General features: G+C 40.7%; 1 protein-coding gene across 4 annotated transcripts in view; it reads right to left on the reverse strand.

The window, feature by feature from the left end:
• ANAPC10 (anaphase promoting complex subunit 10) overlaps positions 1–17,066 on the reverse strand; it is a 43,879-nt gene extending 26,813 nt beyond the window's left edge. For 2 of the 4 annotated variants that reach the window (XM_036424440.2, XM_036424443.2), the window contains exons 1-3: positions 14,719–14,737; positions 13,841–13,967; positions 11,986–12,076 (exon numbers count right to left, since the gene is read on the reverse strand). In XM_036424440.2, the coding sequence (XP_036280333.1) occupies positions 11,986–12,076; positions 13,841–13,967; positions 14,719–14,721 (221 nt within the window). In that variant the 5' untranslated portion in view covers positions 14,722–14,737. Of the gene's footprint in view, positions 1–11,985; positions 12,077–13,840; positions 13,968–14,718; positions 14,786–16,941 lie in introns of those variants that run through there. The other 2 variants (XM_036424441.2, XM_036424444.2) reach the window with 2 other exon arrangements.
• Positions 17,067–17,082: the final 16 nt, after the last annotated feature.

The following is a 17,082-nucleotide window of genomic DNA, read 5'->3' on the forward strand; positions in this document are numbered from 1 at the left end:
TGCTTGTAAATGATCAGAAATTGTTTGCTGAGCAACATTTAATCTTTCTGCAAGTTGTTTTTGAGTTTGACAGGCATTTTCATCCATTAATACTTGTAATTGTTAGTCTTCAAACTTTTTCAATTAACCTGAATGTTCTTTGTTTTTTACATCGAAATCATCACTTTTAAAGTGTTTAAACCAGCATTCAAAAGTATCTTGAGATTGAGAATGTTCACCATAAGCTTTCGAAGTATACGATAACTTTCAGTAGCACTTTTCTTCAAAATGAAGAACTAATGAATTAAAACTTCCCACAAATGCTCTTCTTTGGCATGAAATTCAACATTTTTTAATTTTTATTTAAACATTTTTAAGTGTATTATTAACACCTTCAGAAAATTTGACATATGATGTTTTGAAGCTTGCTGTCAACATAACAAAACAGTATACATATCAAATTGCATATATATCAACATAAGTGTAACGCCATCTATTGAAAAAAATCCACATTATTTTACATTATGGTACATCTGGTATGTGGTTTAAAAAAAATTTTTTTTAACAATAAGCATTTGTTATTTTGGTCCTTAAAAAAAATTTAGACAATTTTAAACATCAACACACACACACACACACACACCAAGAAGTCCATTTAAATGTGCTTTAAAAGTTAAGTTCTGGTATAAACTGGCACTAACTTAACAACAATGAGCTCCTTGAACAGAAGAAGTCTGTGTCAAAAGTCAACCTATAAAAACAGCAGGGGATCTGTAACTCTTAGTGAGGGGACCAAACTTCTGTAGACCAAGCTATTCATCAGAAAGGAATGGGGAAAGTTAAGGACTTTCCCGCAAATAATAAAGACAGATGAAGATGTAAAATGCTAAATACCCAGGAACTGCTGACAGGATAAATACCGTTACCAGGTTTTAAAAAGAGGCCAGAGGTATCAAACGAACATCTTTCTGTTACTGCAGAGCCAGGAAGGAGATATGAGAGGAAGCAAAGGAAGAAAGGAAAATTCTGAAGGGCACACAAAAGACTTTCTCTCTGATGAGCCATAAGGAGGCAGTAAAAGGTCTTAGACAGAAAGATCTATATCATGAAGATTATTCCTAAGGACTTCTTTCTAAAAAAATGAAAACAGATCTAAAGGACCAAGCTTTTTAATCAGAGTAATTTTATCTCCAAGTTATAAAATACAGGACAATTTAGGCACTGGAACCTATAAGATAATTAGGGTGAGGTTAGAAAGACAAAGAATAACAATAACTCTAATCACTGTAAACACAACAGCTACAGCAGCAAATAGCCCACTGGATAGAATACTCTATCCAGCCCAGAAGTAATGGCTTAAGTGTATTAACTCATGTATTCCTCAACTTTGTGATATGGGAGCTATTATCACCTTCATTTCATTGATTTAAAAAAAAGATAAAATAATACTCAGGTTAATAATATGTTAAAGTCGAATAGCTAGTAGGTAAGAATTGTAGGAGTTGAAACATGTCTGCCTCACTTGATCTTAAACTATCACCTTCCTACTAGTATGTAACAAACTGTACTTAGCTTATTCAACAGTCATTGATGATGATTACAGTATTATGCAGGTATTTACACTTCTTTAAATTTTATCTACACCACGGGATGTTATCCTAAGGCCCATGTATCTCCACTAATCATATGTATAATCTATGCTATATACATTGATTCATTAAATTTGCAAAGGAAATTGTGACCCCACCAAAGTTTAAAGTTATTGCTCTAAAAAGTATCAGTAAAGCCTTTTTAAATTATTTATAAACTAGAGGCTCGGTGCACATTTGTGCATTTGGGGGGCCTCTCAGTCCAGTCCAGGAACCCTTGGGTGATGTCCAACTGATGTCCCACAGGGAGCAGGCCCAGGCTATCAGCCGGAAAGGACATCCTTAGTGCTGCCACAGAGGTGGGAGGCTCCTGCCATCACATCTGCACTTGCCAGTCGTGAACCCAACTTCTGGCTGACCACCAGGGGGCAGCTCCTGTATTGAGCGTATGCCCCCTGCTGGTCAGTGCGTGTCATAGTAACCAGTCATTCCGCCATTCAGTCCATTTGCATATTAGCCTTTTATCATATAGGATTAGAATTTATTTCATGGTGAATTTAAAATAGCAGTGCATGTGGGAAGGTTAAATACATAGATTATGAGAAGTACTACTAGCTACTCAAACTGCTCAAATCATCAATGTAGTAATAATCACCAAAAACTAAATGCTTTCTATACTCTAGGCATCCTGCTAAACTCTTAGGATAAGGTATTATAGGAAGGGAGAAGGCACAGGGTAACACTTACTCATTTCTGATGACATAAGTAATTCCCAGCCTCTCTCTATTCCCTCACCCACTACTTTCTTTCTGCTGACAAAGAGCTGCTGGCAGACAGTAAACATTTAATAGGGACAGGCTCTACCTGGTCTATTACTTTCTTAACTGGATGGGTAAGTCTATGTAATTCTAGATTCAATATTAGGAAAACACTTGACTGCAGATATAAATCCCTTTCTCTTATAAAACTTTGTTAGTTTTATAAAAATGATGTTTCAGTCTCCACCTGCTATAACTCTTGAATAATTTCCCAACTAACTTAGAACCCATGAAATTTCAACAGAAGAGATTAGTGACAAACACTCCTAGTGACTAACAGCCCCTTTTCCTTTTTATCTTCATAACATCTGGCTAAAAGGCATTATTCCCCTACTCGCCTGATCTTGCCCCCAACTGCCTTCCCCTGTCAGCCTGATTACCCCTAACTGCCTCTACCTGCCTGATCACCCTAACTGCCCTCCCCTGCTGGCCTGATCTCGCCCCCAACTGCCCTCCCCTGCTGGCCAATTTGGTTCTGATTGGTTGGTTACTATGCCAGTCAGTGTCAAAAGCTCCACCTCCTAGGCAGCCATTGGCTCCTCACAGTTCACCCAGATTTGGTTCTGACTGGTAGGTTTCTATGCCAGTCAGTGTCTCCAGGCCTATCTCCAGGCCTGATCAGAAAGGTGTGGCTGATTGGCAGTCTCCATGGAGAGAGAGAGAGGCAAGAGCTGATCAACACCTGCCATGAAGGATGCGGATCAGACCCTGCCTCTCTCTGGGCCTGTTCTGCAGCCCCCTCAGCAGTCAGTGCTGGGTCACTACGGCAACCCAGCACTGACTGTAGGACTGACCTCCAGTGTTCAGTCGAGCTTTCAGTTGTTACAGACCCTAGGTTTTTATATATTAGGATTAGGATATATATGCATGTATACACACACACACACACACACACACACATCCTATATAATAGAGGCAATATGCAAATTAACCTTCACGCCATCACAAGATGGCTGCACCCACAGAGGAGATGGGGTTCCCATAACGAGTGATCAACAGGGACTTGAGGCTGCATGGCGCCAAGTCAGGGCAAGGGACCTGAGGCTGTACCCCCAACTCAGGAGGGCTTAATGGGGGATCTCAGGTCACATCCTCCCCCTCTACCCCCCACCCCACCTGGCAGGGCAAGACAGAGGGCCTCAAAGTGCACCCCCAACCCTGGTGCCGGGCTGGGGGACCTCAGGTCACACCCTTCACCCCAGGCCAGGGAACCTGAAGCTGCAACTCTGCCCCAGGGGACTTCAGGCTGTACCCTACCCCGGCACTGACCCAGGGGACATCAGGCTGCACACCCCATCTGGCAGGGCTTGATAGAGGATCTCAGACTATGCCCCCCGCCTGGCAGGGCTTGACGGCAGATCTCAAGGCATGCCCCTCAACCCGATGTTGCGTGGAACACCTCAGGCCACGCCCTTCACCCCAAACCGAGGGACATGAGGCTGAGCCCCCTGCCCTGAGGGACCGGAGGCCGCACCCCATGCTCTGGGCCAGAGGACCTGACAGTGTGCCGGGGGACTTGAGGGGGCTTGACGGGATGCCTGAGGCTGCACCCCTACCTCGTGCCGGGCCAGGGGACCTGAGGCTGTGCTTCCCACCTGCCGGGGCTTGGCAGAGGTGGGGCTGGCCGAGTCTGGATCTCGCCCAATGGGGGTGGGGCTGGCCAAGTCTGGGTCTCACACGACTTCAAGGTGCACGCAGGTGGGTGGGGACTTGACTTTGTGTCCCACAGTGTGCCCCAGATTCTGACAGGAGAAAGATTTTCATATACATTTTACTAATTTTCTTTCATCTCTGACACTTCTATTGTAGTGAAAGGGCAAATAACAGTATTAAAATATTTCCACTATTTTGTTCCCTTTTAATGTGTACAAATTTTGTGCACTAGGCCACTAGTTTTAACAATAAGTGAATAAAAAATAAAAGTTCTATTACTAGCCTGGCTGATATGGCTCAGCTGGGTGAGCATCATTCCCATGAACCAGGAGGTCACAATTCAATTTCCAGTCAGGGCATATGCCGGGGTTGCAGGCTCAATCCCCAGGAAGGGGTGTACAGGAGGCAGCTGACTAATGTTTCTCTCTTTCTCCCTCTCCCCTTCTCTCTCTGAAATCAATAAAAACATATTAAAGAAGAAAAAATAGTTGTGTTACTATTAGAAGTTCTCATTCTTGTTATGCACCGATTGCAGATAAGGAAAACTGAAGCTCAGATCGAGTTAAGCTACTGGTCTCATTTCCACATCTAGGAATTTTACACAGAGCCAGATTGTGTATTCTATATAACTATACTATATTGAGTAACTCTTGAGGTTCAAGGTATAAAGTCAAAAAACAAAATAGAATGTGCTAAAACCAAAAATTTGGATCCCTAGAGTAGGGATTATCAGCAAACTACACACAGGCTAAACAGAGCCTGCCACTTTTATAAATAAACTTATATTGCCCTAACTAGGTTGGTTCAGTGGATAGAGTGTAGGCCTGCAGACTGAAGGGTCCCAGGTTCAATTCCGGTCAAGAGCATGCACCTTGGTTGCGGGCACATCCCAAGTGGGGGGTGTGCAGGAGGCAGCTGATCGATGTTTCTCTCTCATCGATGTTTCTCTCTATCCCTTTTTCTTCCTTTCTGTAAAAAAGAAATAAAATATATTTAAAAATAAATAAATAAACTTATATTGAAACAAAGCAATACCTACTCACTTACATACTGTCCACAGTTGCTTTTGCACTATAATAGCAAAGTTGAGCAGCTGGAAGAGCCTAAAATATGATTTGCAAGACCTAAAACACTACTGTTACTATCATAACCAGCTAGTTAATATTGATAATGGAAAGAAAGCAAAGGGGAAGCCAGACATTATAAGCATGGTCCTCTGGGCAGCTTTACACTGCCCAGGGACATCAGTCCATTCTCTACAAATCATGGAGGAAGGGCCCCAACAAAGGGGAAGATGGGCACATGCACTGTGAAGTTGGTGTGACATAGTGAAAGTCCTTGTCAGTCTAACCTGGGGAAAAGATAACTGGCTACAGGGGCAGAGCCATTGCAAGCACATAAGATCCGAAAGAGTTAATTGGATAAGTTCCCAGTTATAATCCCCAGACAAATAAACTTTCTCTCTTATGCTCCAGCTCCCTTGCACTCTCTTGCTCCCTGGCCCACCCCCAACTGTATATTAACCTGCCATGTGGTCTAAGCAGCCTCACAGCCCATGGCCATGGGGCTCTCACACACAATGGATTGTAGCTGGGAACACAAGCTAAACCAGCCAGTTGCTAAATTGGCCTGTGCTTTAATATGGAGCAAAGACTCTGGGCAGTGGCCTTAACTCTTGCCCTGCTGAAGAATTTTTCCATGAGAGATGGAGGGAGATAGAACCCTGGAAGGGAACTCCCTTAATTTTACATCATCAATAAAGCTTCCCACAATATCTCATCCTCTCATGGGGGGCCTCAGAAAATTCTGGTTCAGGCGTCACCCCAACAACTCCATTTCTACTAGCAACAGGTGAGGAAACAGAGGGCACCCACTGATAACACTACTATTTTATTATAAAAAGTTTGCTACCCCCACCTTAGAGTAAAGGGTGCTCTAGATTCCCTATAAAGAAGCTTAAAAATCAAGCCTCAAAAAAGTCAAATTGATTTTTAACTAACTTAACTGCCTGCTAGAACAAAGTTCAATCCTCTTTAAAAACAAAGAAACAAATTAACAACAACAAAAAGACCAGCACTCACCAACATCCAATAAAAAATTACCTCAAAGAACCAGAAAAAATGTGAACCATAATAAGGAAAAATCAGTCAATAAAGGCCAATATAAATATAAGAAGATAAAAGATAATGGAATTAAAAAAAATAAGGACTTAAAAATACAAATATCTACCTATATGTGTATAATAAACCATCTCAAAGCTTAGTGCCTTTAAAAAATAGTCATTACTTTCTCTATGAATCTGACTTTGGGCTCACAGAGCGTCAGGGGTGGCAACCCGACTTGAGATCTGAAGAACCTGCTTCCAAGATGGCTCATTAATACGGCTGGCAAGTTGATGCTGGTTCTCAGCTGAGCCTTGGGCTTTGGCTCATTTCTTTATGGGCTTCTTCATTTGATGTGGGTTTTCTCACAGCATGGTAGATGGACACCATGGGAGAGGATAACATAAAAGAGAACAAGGAAGAATTTGTATTGCTTTTTATGACCCAACCTCAGAAATAACATTATACTCTTAGGCAAGAAATCCACCAAGACCCAACCAGTTTCAGGGGGAGACACATTGATGCCATCTCTTGAATAGACAAATTTGTAGGTGAGCATGTGCAATAGGTAATAATGTTGTGAGCACTCTGGAAAATATAGTCTGCCATAAAACTGTTTAAAGAATTAAAAGAAAACATGAAAATGGGAAGAGACAAAATATATTTTAAAAACAAAATAGAATTTCTGGATATGAAAAATAAATCTGAAATAAGAAATTTATCAAATGGGATTAACAGCAGTTTAATCATTGCAGATAGTGAATATAATGATATAAATATAGAAACTCTCCAAAAAGAATAGAAAATAAAAAGTTCTCATCCCTCATTAAAATGTTTAGAAAATCAGTGGTCTATCAGACAGTATAAAGCAGACTAATATGTAACTGAAGTCGCATACCTATGATAAAGTTTAATTTATAAATAAGGCACAGTAAGAGATTAACAACAATCTATATAAAAGCCTAAGCGACGTCACAACCGAACAGACAACCAAATAGGCTGTGTGGGGCAGGGGGGTTAGTGCGGGGTGACCAAACAACTGAGCAGCAGGCTGCATGGGGAAACCAGGCTGGCAGAGGCGTTTGTGTGGGGCAACCAAATGACTGAACAGCAGGCTGCGTGGGACAATCAGGCTGGCAGAGGGGGTGGGCGGGGGCAGTTGATGGCAATCAGGCCGACAGGCAGAGGCAGTGAGGGGTGATCAGGCTGTCAGAGGGGGCAGTTAGAACCAATCAGGCAGGCAGGTGAGCGGTAAGAAGCCAGCAGTCTAGGATTGTGAGAGGGATGTCTGACTGCCGATTTAGGTCCGACCGGCAGTCAGACATCCGCCAGGAGGTCCGATTGGAGACCTCTCCCCACCGTGCATGAATTTTGTGCACCAGGCCTCTAGTAACTAATAATAAATTAGAACAATTATAACCATTCAATGAAATATGACACCAAAGCCACAAGGAACATAAATAATTGGAGTTTATAAAAGTTAAAAACTTTTATAAAAAGGCAACCTACAGAATGGGATAAAACATTTAAAAATCATATTTGATAAGGGATTAATATCCAGAATAAAGAATTCCTAAAACTCAAAAGCAAGAAAATAAACAAAAAACAGTTCAAAAATGGGCAAAGAACTTGAATAGACATTACTCCAAAGAAGATTTCAAATGGCCAAAATTGATAGATATAAAAAATAAACATACAAAGCCCTGACCTGTTGCTCAGTGGCTAGAGCATCAGCCTACAGACCAAAGGGTCACAGGTTCAATTCCCAGTCAAGGGCACATGCCTTAGTTGCAGGTTTGAACTGGCCCTGGTCAGTGCACATGCGATGTCTCTCTCTCAAGCCCATGTTTCTCCCTCTCTCCCCCTCCTTTCTCCCTTCCACTATCTCGAAAAAATAAATGGGGGGAAAATATTCTTGGGTGAGTATTTTTAAAGAAGTTAAAAATTAAAAAGAATAAACAAACAGAAAAGTATAACAGTGGTGATCAGAGTTTGGGTAAAGAAAAGTATAGGGAGTTATGGTTTCAGTCTGGGATAATGAAAAGTTCTAGACATGGTAACAGTTGTAAAACAATGAGAATGTACTTACTGCTACTAAACTATAGGCTTAAAAGTGATAAATGGTATGTGTATTTTACAATAAAAGAAATTATTAAAATTGACCATCTCAACAGACCAAAGAGAAATCATATGGTCATATAATTAGAGAAACAGCATCTGAAAAAATCTAATAGTATTCATTTTTAAAAAGTGTAAGTACACTGAGTGGAAGGGAACTTCATCAACCTGGTAACCTAAAGGGTTATATTAGTTTCTGGCTAGTAAGGATAAACAATCCTCATTAGGAAGCTGGAGGTATCCCTAAAGGCCTAGGAATTAAAGAAGTAAATGATGAATGTATCCTCATCAAGAGAGTTGCAGGTGAATCACCCACAGCAGCACTAAGTGACTGTGGAAGCAGATTCTCTCAACCACAAAAGCGTGCATAAGATACAGTTAGCTTTAAACATATAGTCACATACAGGAAACTCCAATGCTAGATCACCAAGAGAGAATTGGCAATTACGGATTTTCCTTCTCCACTTCCATACTAGCAGGCCTAAAGAGTTCAGAAATTAGTTAAGAATATAGGAGAAGCCCTGGCCAATGTGATTCAGTTGGTTGAGTATTGTCCCATGCACTGAAAGGTTGCTGGTTCAATACCCGGTTAGGGCATATACCCAGCTTGCAGGTTCTATCCATAGTCGGAATGCAATGGATTGATGTTTCCCTCTCCCCCTCTCTCCTTTTCTCCCTCAAGTCAATAAAAACATTTTTTACCCCCAAAATGAACATGGGGAAAGGTAAATAAGTGAGGTAGGGAAAGATAAGCAAACCACACTTTTCTTATGCCATTTACAACAGACTCAACTTTAGGTAAAAAAAAAGAAAGCTTACTAGAAACTAAAGTAAGTTTGAAGCTTTCATTCAGCTAGGGCTGAATGTTTTCATTTTAAATCTACCTTTTGCTATTTTAAATGAACAGAGAACTGTTACCCAAAATGTCATACCAGCTCCTTATTGAGTTCTCACCCAGGCCAACGAAAAAACTTGCCCCTGATTTAAAGCAGCAATGCGATCTAAAAGAAAAATGCTACTTTGTAATTGTGCATTACATGTCCACCTTGACACATTAATAAGAACTATTTCTAAAATCTCACTCAACTAGCTGAGAAACTACTACAAGAAATAAGAGTTGCTTATTTTCTCTGTAAAGGGGAGAATATCGAAGGAGTTAAATATTTTGTTTTATATTAACAAAATAAAGTCCAAATTGAACTTCTTTCAAGCTTACATGTAACATTTTTTTTTTTAATACAGAAAGTCCTTTCTTTAGTGCATAATCTATAAATATAAAAGCCTAAGCAACCAAATGACTGCTCGACCAGTAGTTATAATGCTCACTGACCACCGGGGGCTGATGCTCAACACAGGAGCTGCCCCCTGGTGATCAGTGTGCTCCCACAGTGGGAGCGCCGCTCAGCTGACCATTGGGCACCAGACGCTCAGCAACACTAATCTTACCTAATAATAGAAAAAACATGTAAATTGACAGTACCTCCACTATGCCCACAACCAATCAGAGTGAGTATGCAAATTAACCCAACAAAGATTGTGGTTAATTTGCATATGTAGGCGCCCAACAGCCTGGGTCCCCGGAACTTTCTTGGCCCCAGATCACTCCAAGGTAGGCACCATATGGGCCCTGAGCAACCTGGGAAGGGCCTGAGCAACAGGATTCCTGGGCAGGGCCGAGCCTACAATCAGAGCCAAGGGGGCAGGGCCAGAGCCGGTGATCGGAGGGAGCTGGGGGGCCCTGTGCAGGCCCCAAGCCTCAGCCAGAGGCTTTTAACCTGGGCAGGGGTGGAGCCGGCTACCAGAGTGTCCCTCTCATATTGATGCTTCTCTCTGTTTCTCCCTCTCTCTTCCACACTCTAAAAACCAATGGAAACATAATCTCAGGTGAGAATAAAAAAAATAAAAAAAGAAAGAGATGCATATCCTATGAAAGACACATCTTGAAAATGCCTAAAGAAAGTTGTCATTTTTTTATGGTGAAGGGACTAGAGTCCATGTTGATGAACTAGATTCTACCTTGGTGGCTGTGGTGGCTGGCAGTGGTGATGGGGCTGGGGCCTTCCCCTGATCAGCCCCGTCGCTTCCCACAAAGGGAGGCCAGACTGCGGCTTAGGCCCACTCCTTGTTAAGCTGTCAGTGGGACATTTCCTGAGGGCTCCTAGTATGTGAGAGGGGGCAGGCTGGGCTGAGGGGATTCCCACCTTCCAGTGCACGTATTTCATTCACCAGGCCCCTAGTCATTAGTAAATGCAAATTAAAACCAGGAGGTATCACCTCAAACCTGTCAGAAGAATGGCTATCATCAATAAATCAACAAAAAAGGGTTGGTATAGATGTGGAAAAAAAGGGAACGCTTATGCACTGTTGGTGGGAATGCAGATTGGTACAGCCATTGTGGAAAGCAGTGTGGCGTTATCTTAAAAATATATAAATGGCCAAAACCGGTTTGGCTCAGTGGTAGAGCGTCGGTCTGCGGACTGAAAGGTCCTGGGCTCGATTCCGGTCAAGGGCATGTACATTGGTTGCGAGCACATCCCCGGTAGGGGGTGTGCAAGAGGCAGCTGGTCAATGTTTCTCTCTCATCGACATTTCTAGCACTCTATCCCTTTCTCCTCCTCTCTGTAAAAAAATCAATAAAATATATTAAAATAAATAAATAAATAAATAAATAAAATAAAATATAAAAATGGAACTGCCTTATGACCCAGTTATTCCACTACTGGGAATATATCTGAAGAAACTGGAACACTAATTTGAAAGCATATATGCACCCCTATGCTCAGTGCAGCATTATTTACAACTAGTGGCCTGGTACACAAAATTCATGCATGGGGGTGTGTCCCATAGCCCAGCCTGAACCCTCTCTAATCTGGGACTCCTGGAGGGATGTCTGAAACAGGCATTTGGACATCCCCCTCACAATCTGGGTATGCTGACTCCTAACCGCTCACCTGCCTGCCTGCCTGATTGCCCCTAACCACTCTGCCTGCAGGCCTTCTCTCCTCCCCCCTTTCCCACTTGCTGGCCTAATCACTCCCAACTGCCCCTCCCCCAAGGCCTGCTTACCCCCAATTGCCCTCCCCCACTGGCCTGATCACCTGCCTCTGCCTCTGTCCTGCCACCATGGCTTCGTCCGGAAGGACATCTGGAAGGTCTCCTGGAAGGTCTCCCGGGCTAATTAGCATATTACCTTTTTATTAGTATAGAAGATAACCAAGATTTGGAAGCAGCCCAACTGCCCATTGGTAGATGAGTAGATAAAAAAGCTGTGGTAAATTTACACAGTGGAATACTACTCGGCTGTAAAAAAAAAAAAAAAAAAAAAAAAAAAAAAGGAAATCATACCTTTTGCAACAGCACAGATGGACACTAAGAGTATTATGAAATAAGCCAGTCAGAGAAAGACAAATACCATATTATTTCACTTATTGATGGAATCTAATGAACAAAATACATTAACAAACAAAATAGGAAGAGACTCATAGATAGAGAGAACAGACTGGGTGAAAAATGTGAAAAGATTAAGAGGGGGGGGAAAATCCAACTCACAGACAGTATGGTGATTACCAAAGGAAAAGATAAAAGAGGATAAAGGGAGGATAAATGGTGATGGAAGGAGACTTGACTTTGTTTGGTATTATAGAACTGTATACTTGAAACCTACATAATTTTATTAACCAACATCACTGCAATAAATTCAAGAAAAATTTTATTTTATTTTATTACCTGAATTGGATGTTTACTAAATGAGGCTGGGAGCCATCTGATTGCCAATAAGTTTCTAGATTGTCATCTCGTAATTGATCCACTCCAAATCCTAAAACACCACAAGTGACAATAAATTCTCATGCTAAAGAAAGAACTATATATTTAAAATATAAAATAACTATATATATATACATACATACATATATATAAACACACATATATACTGAGTGGCCAGAGTATTATGATCTCTGAATGCCTAATAATCTGGCCACTCTGTATATCCTATAAAATAAAAGGCTAATATGCAAATTGTCCCCTCGATCAGGAGTTCAACCAGCAGGCAGGCCAGCCAATGCCCATGTCCCCTCCCGCTCTGGCCAGGTTGGCTGGACCCCACCCATGCAAATTCATGCACTGGGCCTCTAATACACACACACACACACACACACACACACACACACACACTCTGAGTGGCCAGATTATTATGCGTTCAGAGATCATAATCAAGCCACGAGGTGCGAGTGTGCGTGTGTGTGTGTGTGTGTGTGTGTGTGTGTGTGTGTGTGTGTGTGTGTGTATCTGTCTAGAAAGTTTGATAAACAGGATGGTTTAAATCAAGCACATCAAATTCGATGCCCACGGGCTGCATGTGGCCCACAACAAATATTTTTGTGGTATTTTTTAATTTTGTAACTTGCCGAAATTGGTTTGGTTCAGTGGTAGAGCGTCGGTCTGCGGACTGAAAGGTCCCAGGTTCAATTCCCGTCAAGGGCATGTACATTGGTTGCGCACGTCCCCGGTAGGGGTTGTGCAGGAGGCAACTGGTTGATGTTTCTCTCTCATTGACGTTTCTAGCTCTCTATCTCTTTCCCTTCCTCTCTGTAAAAAATCAATAAAATATATATATTTTTTAAATTTTGTAACTTAATTTTTATAACATCCTGTTATACATAATTGTTAAGAACTACAACGTTCGCTAATGACTGATTACTATAATTGTGTTGCATTCGTTTCCCTTATATGACTTACGTGTGGGCACACTATTTCTCTCCACTAATACTAGCAGCGAATATTTTAACAGCCAATTGCCATGTCATTTGTCTTGGGCTGACTTGTTTGGTATGAGCTTCAGGAAATATTTCGCTTTTGGAGGACAAGAAAAATAACGTTATTTGCGTTATGATTATTAATTAGTGCAGTTATTCAGTGTCTGATAAGTTAATGTTCAAGAAAAATTTTTATTAAGTTATTGTATTATTTTATGTTAATGGTTACTCATTTATTTCAGCCCTTTGAATTCAGCATGTCTCTACCAAAATAAACCCACATTTCTATGAAGCTTTTGTGTGTGTTTTTTGCAGCCCACATAAACAAACCTTGTTTATTTGGCCCATGTTAGCTTTTGAGTTTGACATGCTTACTTTAAATGCTTCCAAAAACCAAGTAATATAAAAAAGAGAGTGGGAGACAAGCATAATCATCTTATTTGCAATATGACATCAAAGAAAATGCTATAATAGCATCCACAAATTTTTGAGAGAAAAAGACTGACATTCAAGATTTCTCTCGACCAAGAGTAAAATAAAGTTACTTTGGGATAGGTAATCATTCAAAAAAATGTATCACCCACTTATCCCAAATAACTTAATCATAGCAGAGATAGGAGAGGATAAAGAGACTTTATGACATATGCAGAAATTCAAGTGGGTAGTAATAACGCAATTGGGAAGAAATATATAACAGATGAAAACTCAAATTATTTTAGAATTAAAATAAAGTATATAGACAAAAAGAATATTAAAGTCAGTCCAGAATAGAATAAAACTGTACTGGTTAAGTAGTTATTATAAACAGCTTTTTTGTTTTGTTTTACCTGGTTTGCAAGATGAGAGTGACCAAACAGCTTGTGACCCAATCTCCCGTACTGTTCCAGTCCTTTCCAATTGCTTAGGGTCAGCACCAGGAGGTGTCTTGTTTGGTGTGGTCATTTTTAAATTATTCTATGTAGAAAAAAGAATATTCACATTATACCAGGACCTGAATTTTTTTCAAAAGGTAAAAATAAACATTTAATAGCAAAATGGATCACTCATAGACCCTTGATAATAATCACCTTATTCTCAAAATGCAGTTAACATAACCACTGTACTTCTTAAAATCTTGGGAATTCAGCTTCTAAAATATATTATGTGCCAAGCAGCACAGTACAGGAGGCAAAGGGGCACAGAATTAGGAATTAGGGTTTTAGCTTCAGCCCCTTCTTTAGCCTAGACATTAGGAAGGTCTGGACTTTATTTCCTCTCCCGTCAAAGAGGTTGACTTGATTTATAATTCCATAGCGTTATACAGTACTATTCTTCTATGAGTAAAATTTCTTAATTCAAATGACTTTTTCCCCCCAAGAAAACTCAGATAGAAATGCTCTTATTCCCGAAATATGTGAATATGGGTCTCCATTTTAAATAGTCCATTAAGTGATGCAGAGAAAAATCACATTTCCCCACTAGTTGTCAAAAGCTCCATTTAGCCGAGACCGGTTTGACTCAGTGAATAGAGCCGGCCTGCTAACTGAAAGGTCCCAGGTTCAATTCTGGTCTTGATTTCAGGCACATCCCCAGTAGGGATGTGCAGGAGGCAGCTGATCGATGTTTCTCTCTCATTGATGTTTCTCTCTATTCCTCTCAATTCCTCTCTGTAAAAAGTCAATAAAATATATATTTTTTTAAAAGCTCCATTTATATGTTCTATTACCATAGAAGATAAAGTCAGAAAAATGGCTTCAAGGTCTGGTTTAACTGGCAAATTCTAAACCAAAAGTATCTTCATCTTTTGCTAATCTTGTTATATCTATGCAAACATGAAAAAAAAAGAACTTTTTTCAGAATGAACGGTATATAAAACTGCCTCAAAAATTCGAAGTTACAGCTACTGAATATCATTATACATGCTATTATAAATCTGGACCAATAGTTTCACATACTATCTCCTTGATACCTTGTATTTTATCTCAGTTGTTCCCTAATCCCCACAACAGCACTTACTAAATAGTAGAGGCCCTGGACTGTAAAATTCGTAAAGGCCTAAAACTTAAATTTTCAATTTACTGTATGAATAAATGAATATTTATATATATATTCAATATACAGTGAAGTACTTGCCACGTACAAGTTAAGTAAGGTCAAAGGTGAGACAATTATTGGGTCTAGTAATAATTAATGTCGTTTTTAACATTCGTTTAAAATCTTGCTTGGCGTTGACTTGTATTGACATAACCTTCAAACACGTGGTATCTACAGAACGTGTGAAGTGCAATTAACAAGTTTTGCTTGAAAAAGTTTGTGTTTGGTTTGGTTTTTGTTGCAAAACTAGGGCTAAGAAGATGGCGGATGAAGAGCATATTCGGCACTGCATGCTTTACGAGTTCCAATTAGGAAGAAAAGCAAGTGAGGCTGCAAAAAACATCTGTAGTGCTCTTGGTCAAGATGCAGTTAGCGCCAGAAAATGCCAGCGTTGGTTTGAGAAATTTCGCGAGGGAAATTTTTCGTTAGATGACAAGAGTGGTCGAGGCCGTGTGTCCAATTTTGATCAAGAAGCTCTTTAAGCTCTTTTGGTGCAAAATCCTCAAATTACCCAACAAGAGCTTGCGACAACTTTAAATTGTTCACAAAAAACAATTTCCAATCAATTGCGTGCACTTGGCAAAGTCCAAAAGTTTGGAAAATGGGTTCCTCATGAGTTGACCGACAACAACCGTAATCAAAGAGTCCCAATTTGCAGTTCGCTCCTCTCTCGTCAAAACCGTTTGCCGTTTTTAGAGCAAATTGTTACCGGAGATGAAGAATGGGTGCTGTATGTTAATTTGAAAAGGCGGCCTCAATGGTTGGACAAAAATGAGGCTCCGCAGCCCACGCCAAAACCTGACTTGCATGCGAAAAAAGTGATGTTGTGTGTTTGGTGGAATTTTAAAGGAATTCTTCATTATGAACTTTTACCATCTAACCAAACCATTACAAGTGCAGTGTATAGTGCCCAATTGGAAAGGTTAGCCCAAGCTTTAAGAGAAAAAGAACCCGCGCTGATTAATCGGAAGGGCGTAATTCTTCACCACGATAACGCACGACCGCATACTGCAAGAATCACTGCTGAAAAACTGCCCCAGTTGGAATGGGAAGTTCTCCCTCAACCTGCATATTCTCCTGATATTGCCCCTTCCGATTACCATTTGTTTCATTCTTTGCAAAACTTTCTTCTTGGAAAAAAATTTAATAATGAAGAATGCCTCAAAAATGCATTGACCGAATTTTTGGCATCAAAATCACAAGAATTTTACAACAGAGGGATTAAAATGCTTCCTGAGCGTTGGGCACAAGTAGTAGAAAACAACGGCAACTATATTGTTGATTAAATTTTGTTGTATTGTTTAAATAAATTCGATTTAAAAAAGTATTAGAAAACGACATTAATTATTACTAGACCTAATAAACCTCTGACCATTATTACAAGCTGAATAATGTTGAGGGGAAAAAAGAATACCCACATTATACCAGGCCCTGAATATTTTTTTTCCACAAGCTGAATTACAAGCTGTGTCCAAAAATGTCAAATTGTAAAAAATAAAAAATAAAAAAAATTTTAATTTAAAGGCCCATTTCGCTACTTAGAGCTGAATTCAACTGCAGGACTTAGTACTGGACGCCACCAAGTGGATAAAACACGGAGTTCAGATGAGACGGGGTTCCTGCCCGTACAGTCCAGAAAGAAATGAATCCGAAGAAGGACCATCAGCATCTGGACCAGACTCTTCTGGTCCTGCTTGACATCTGTGCTAGAAGGGCTAAAACGGGCAATGGCTAAACGCTCCATTCATTCCTGACCCACCGGCCTTGAAACTGGGCGCGGAAAACAAAAAAATAAAGACTGAGGATGGAGAAGAGAACGCATGTGCTTAGGGTAGAGCCATTCTCGTGCACTTACGGCTTGCAGGCCGAGTACGCTGCAGGTCAAGTTCCTATGATTCCCCGCAGCAGAGCCGCACCACTCCCACTCGGCTTCTCCGGATCGCCCGGCTTCCCGGTGACGTCTTGTTGGCGTCGCGTCGCAATGACGTCACGCCTC

This window comes from Pipistrellus kuhlii, unplaced genomic scaffold, assembly GCF_014108245.1.
Source record: "Pipistrellus kuhlii isolate mPipKuh1 unplaced genomic scaffold, mPipKuh1.p scaffold_m20_p_8, whole genome shotgun sequence".
Classification (NCBI taxonomy): domain Eukaryota; kingdom Metazoa; phylum Chordata; class Mammalia; order Chiroptera; family Vespertilionidae; genus Pipistrellus; species Pipistrellus kuhlii.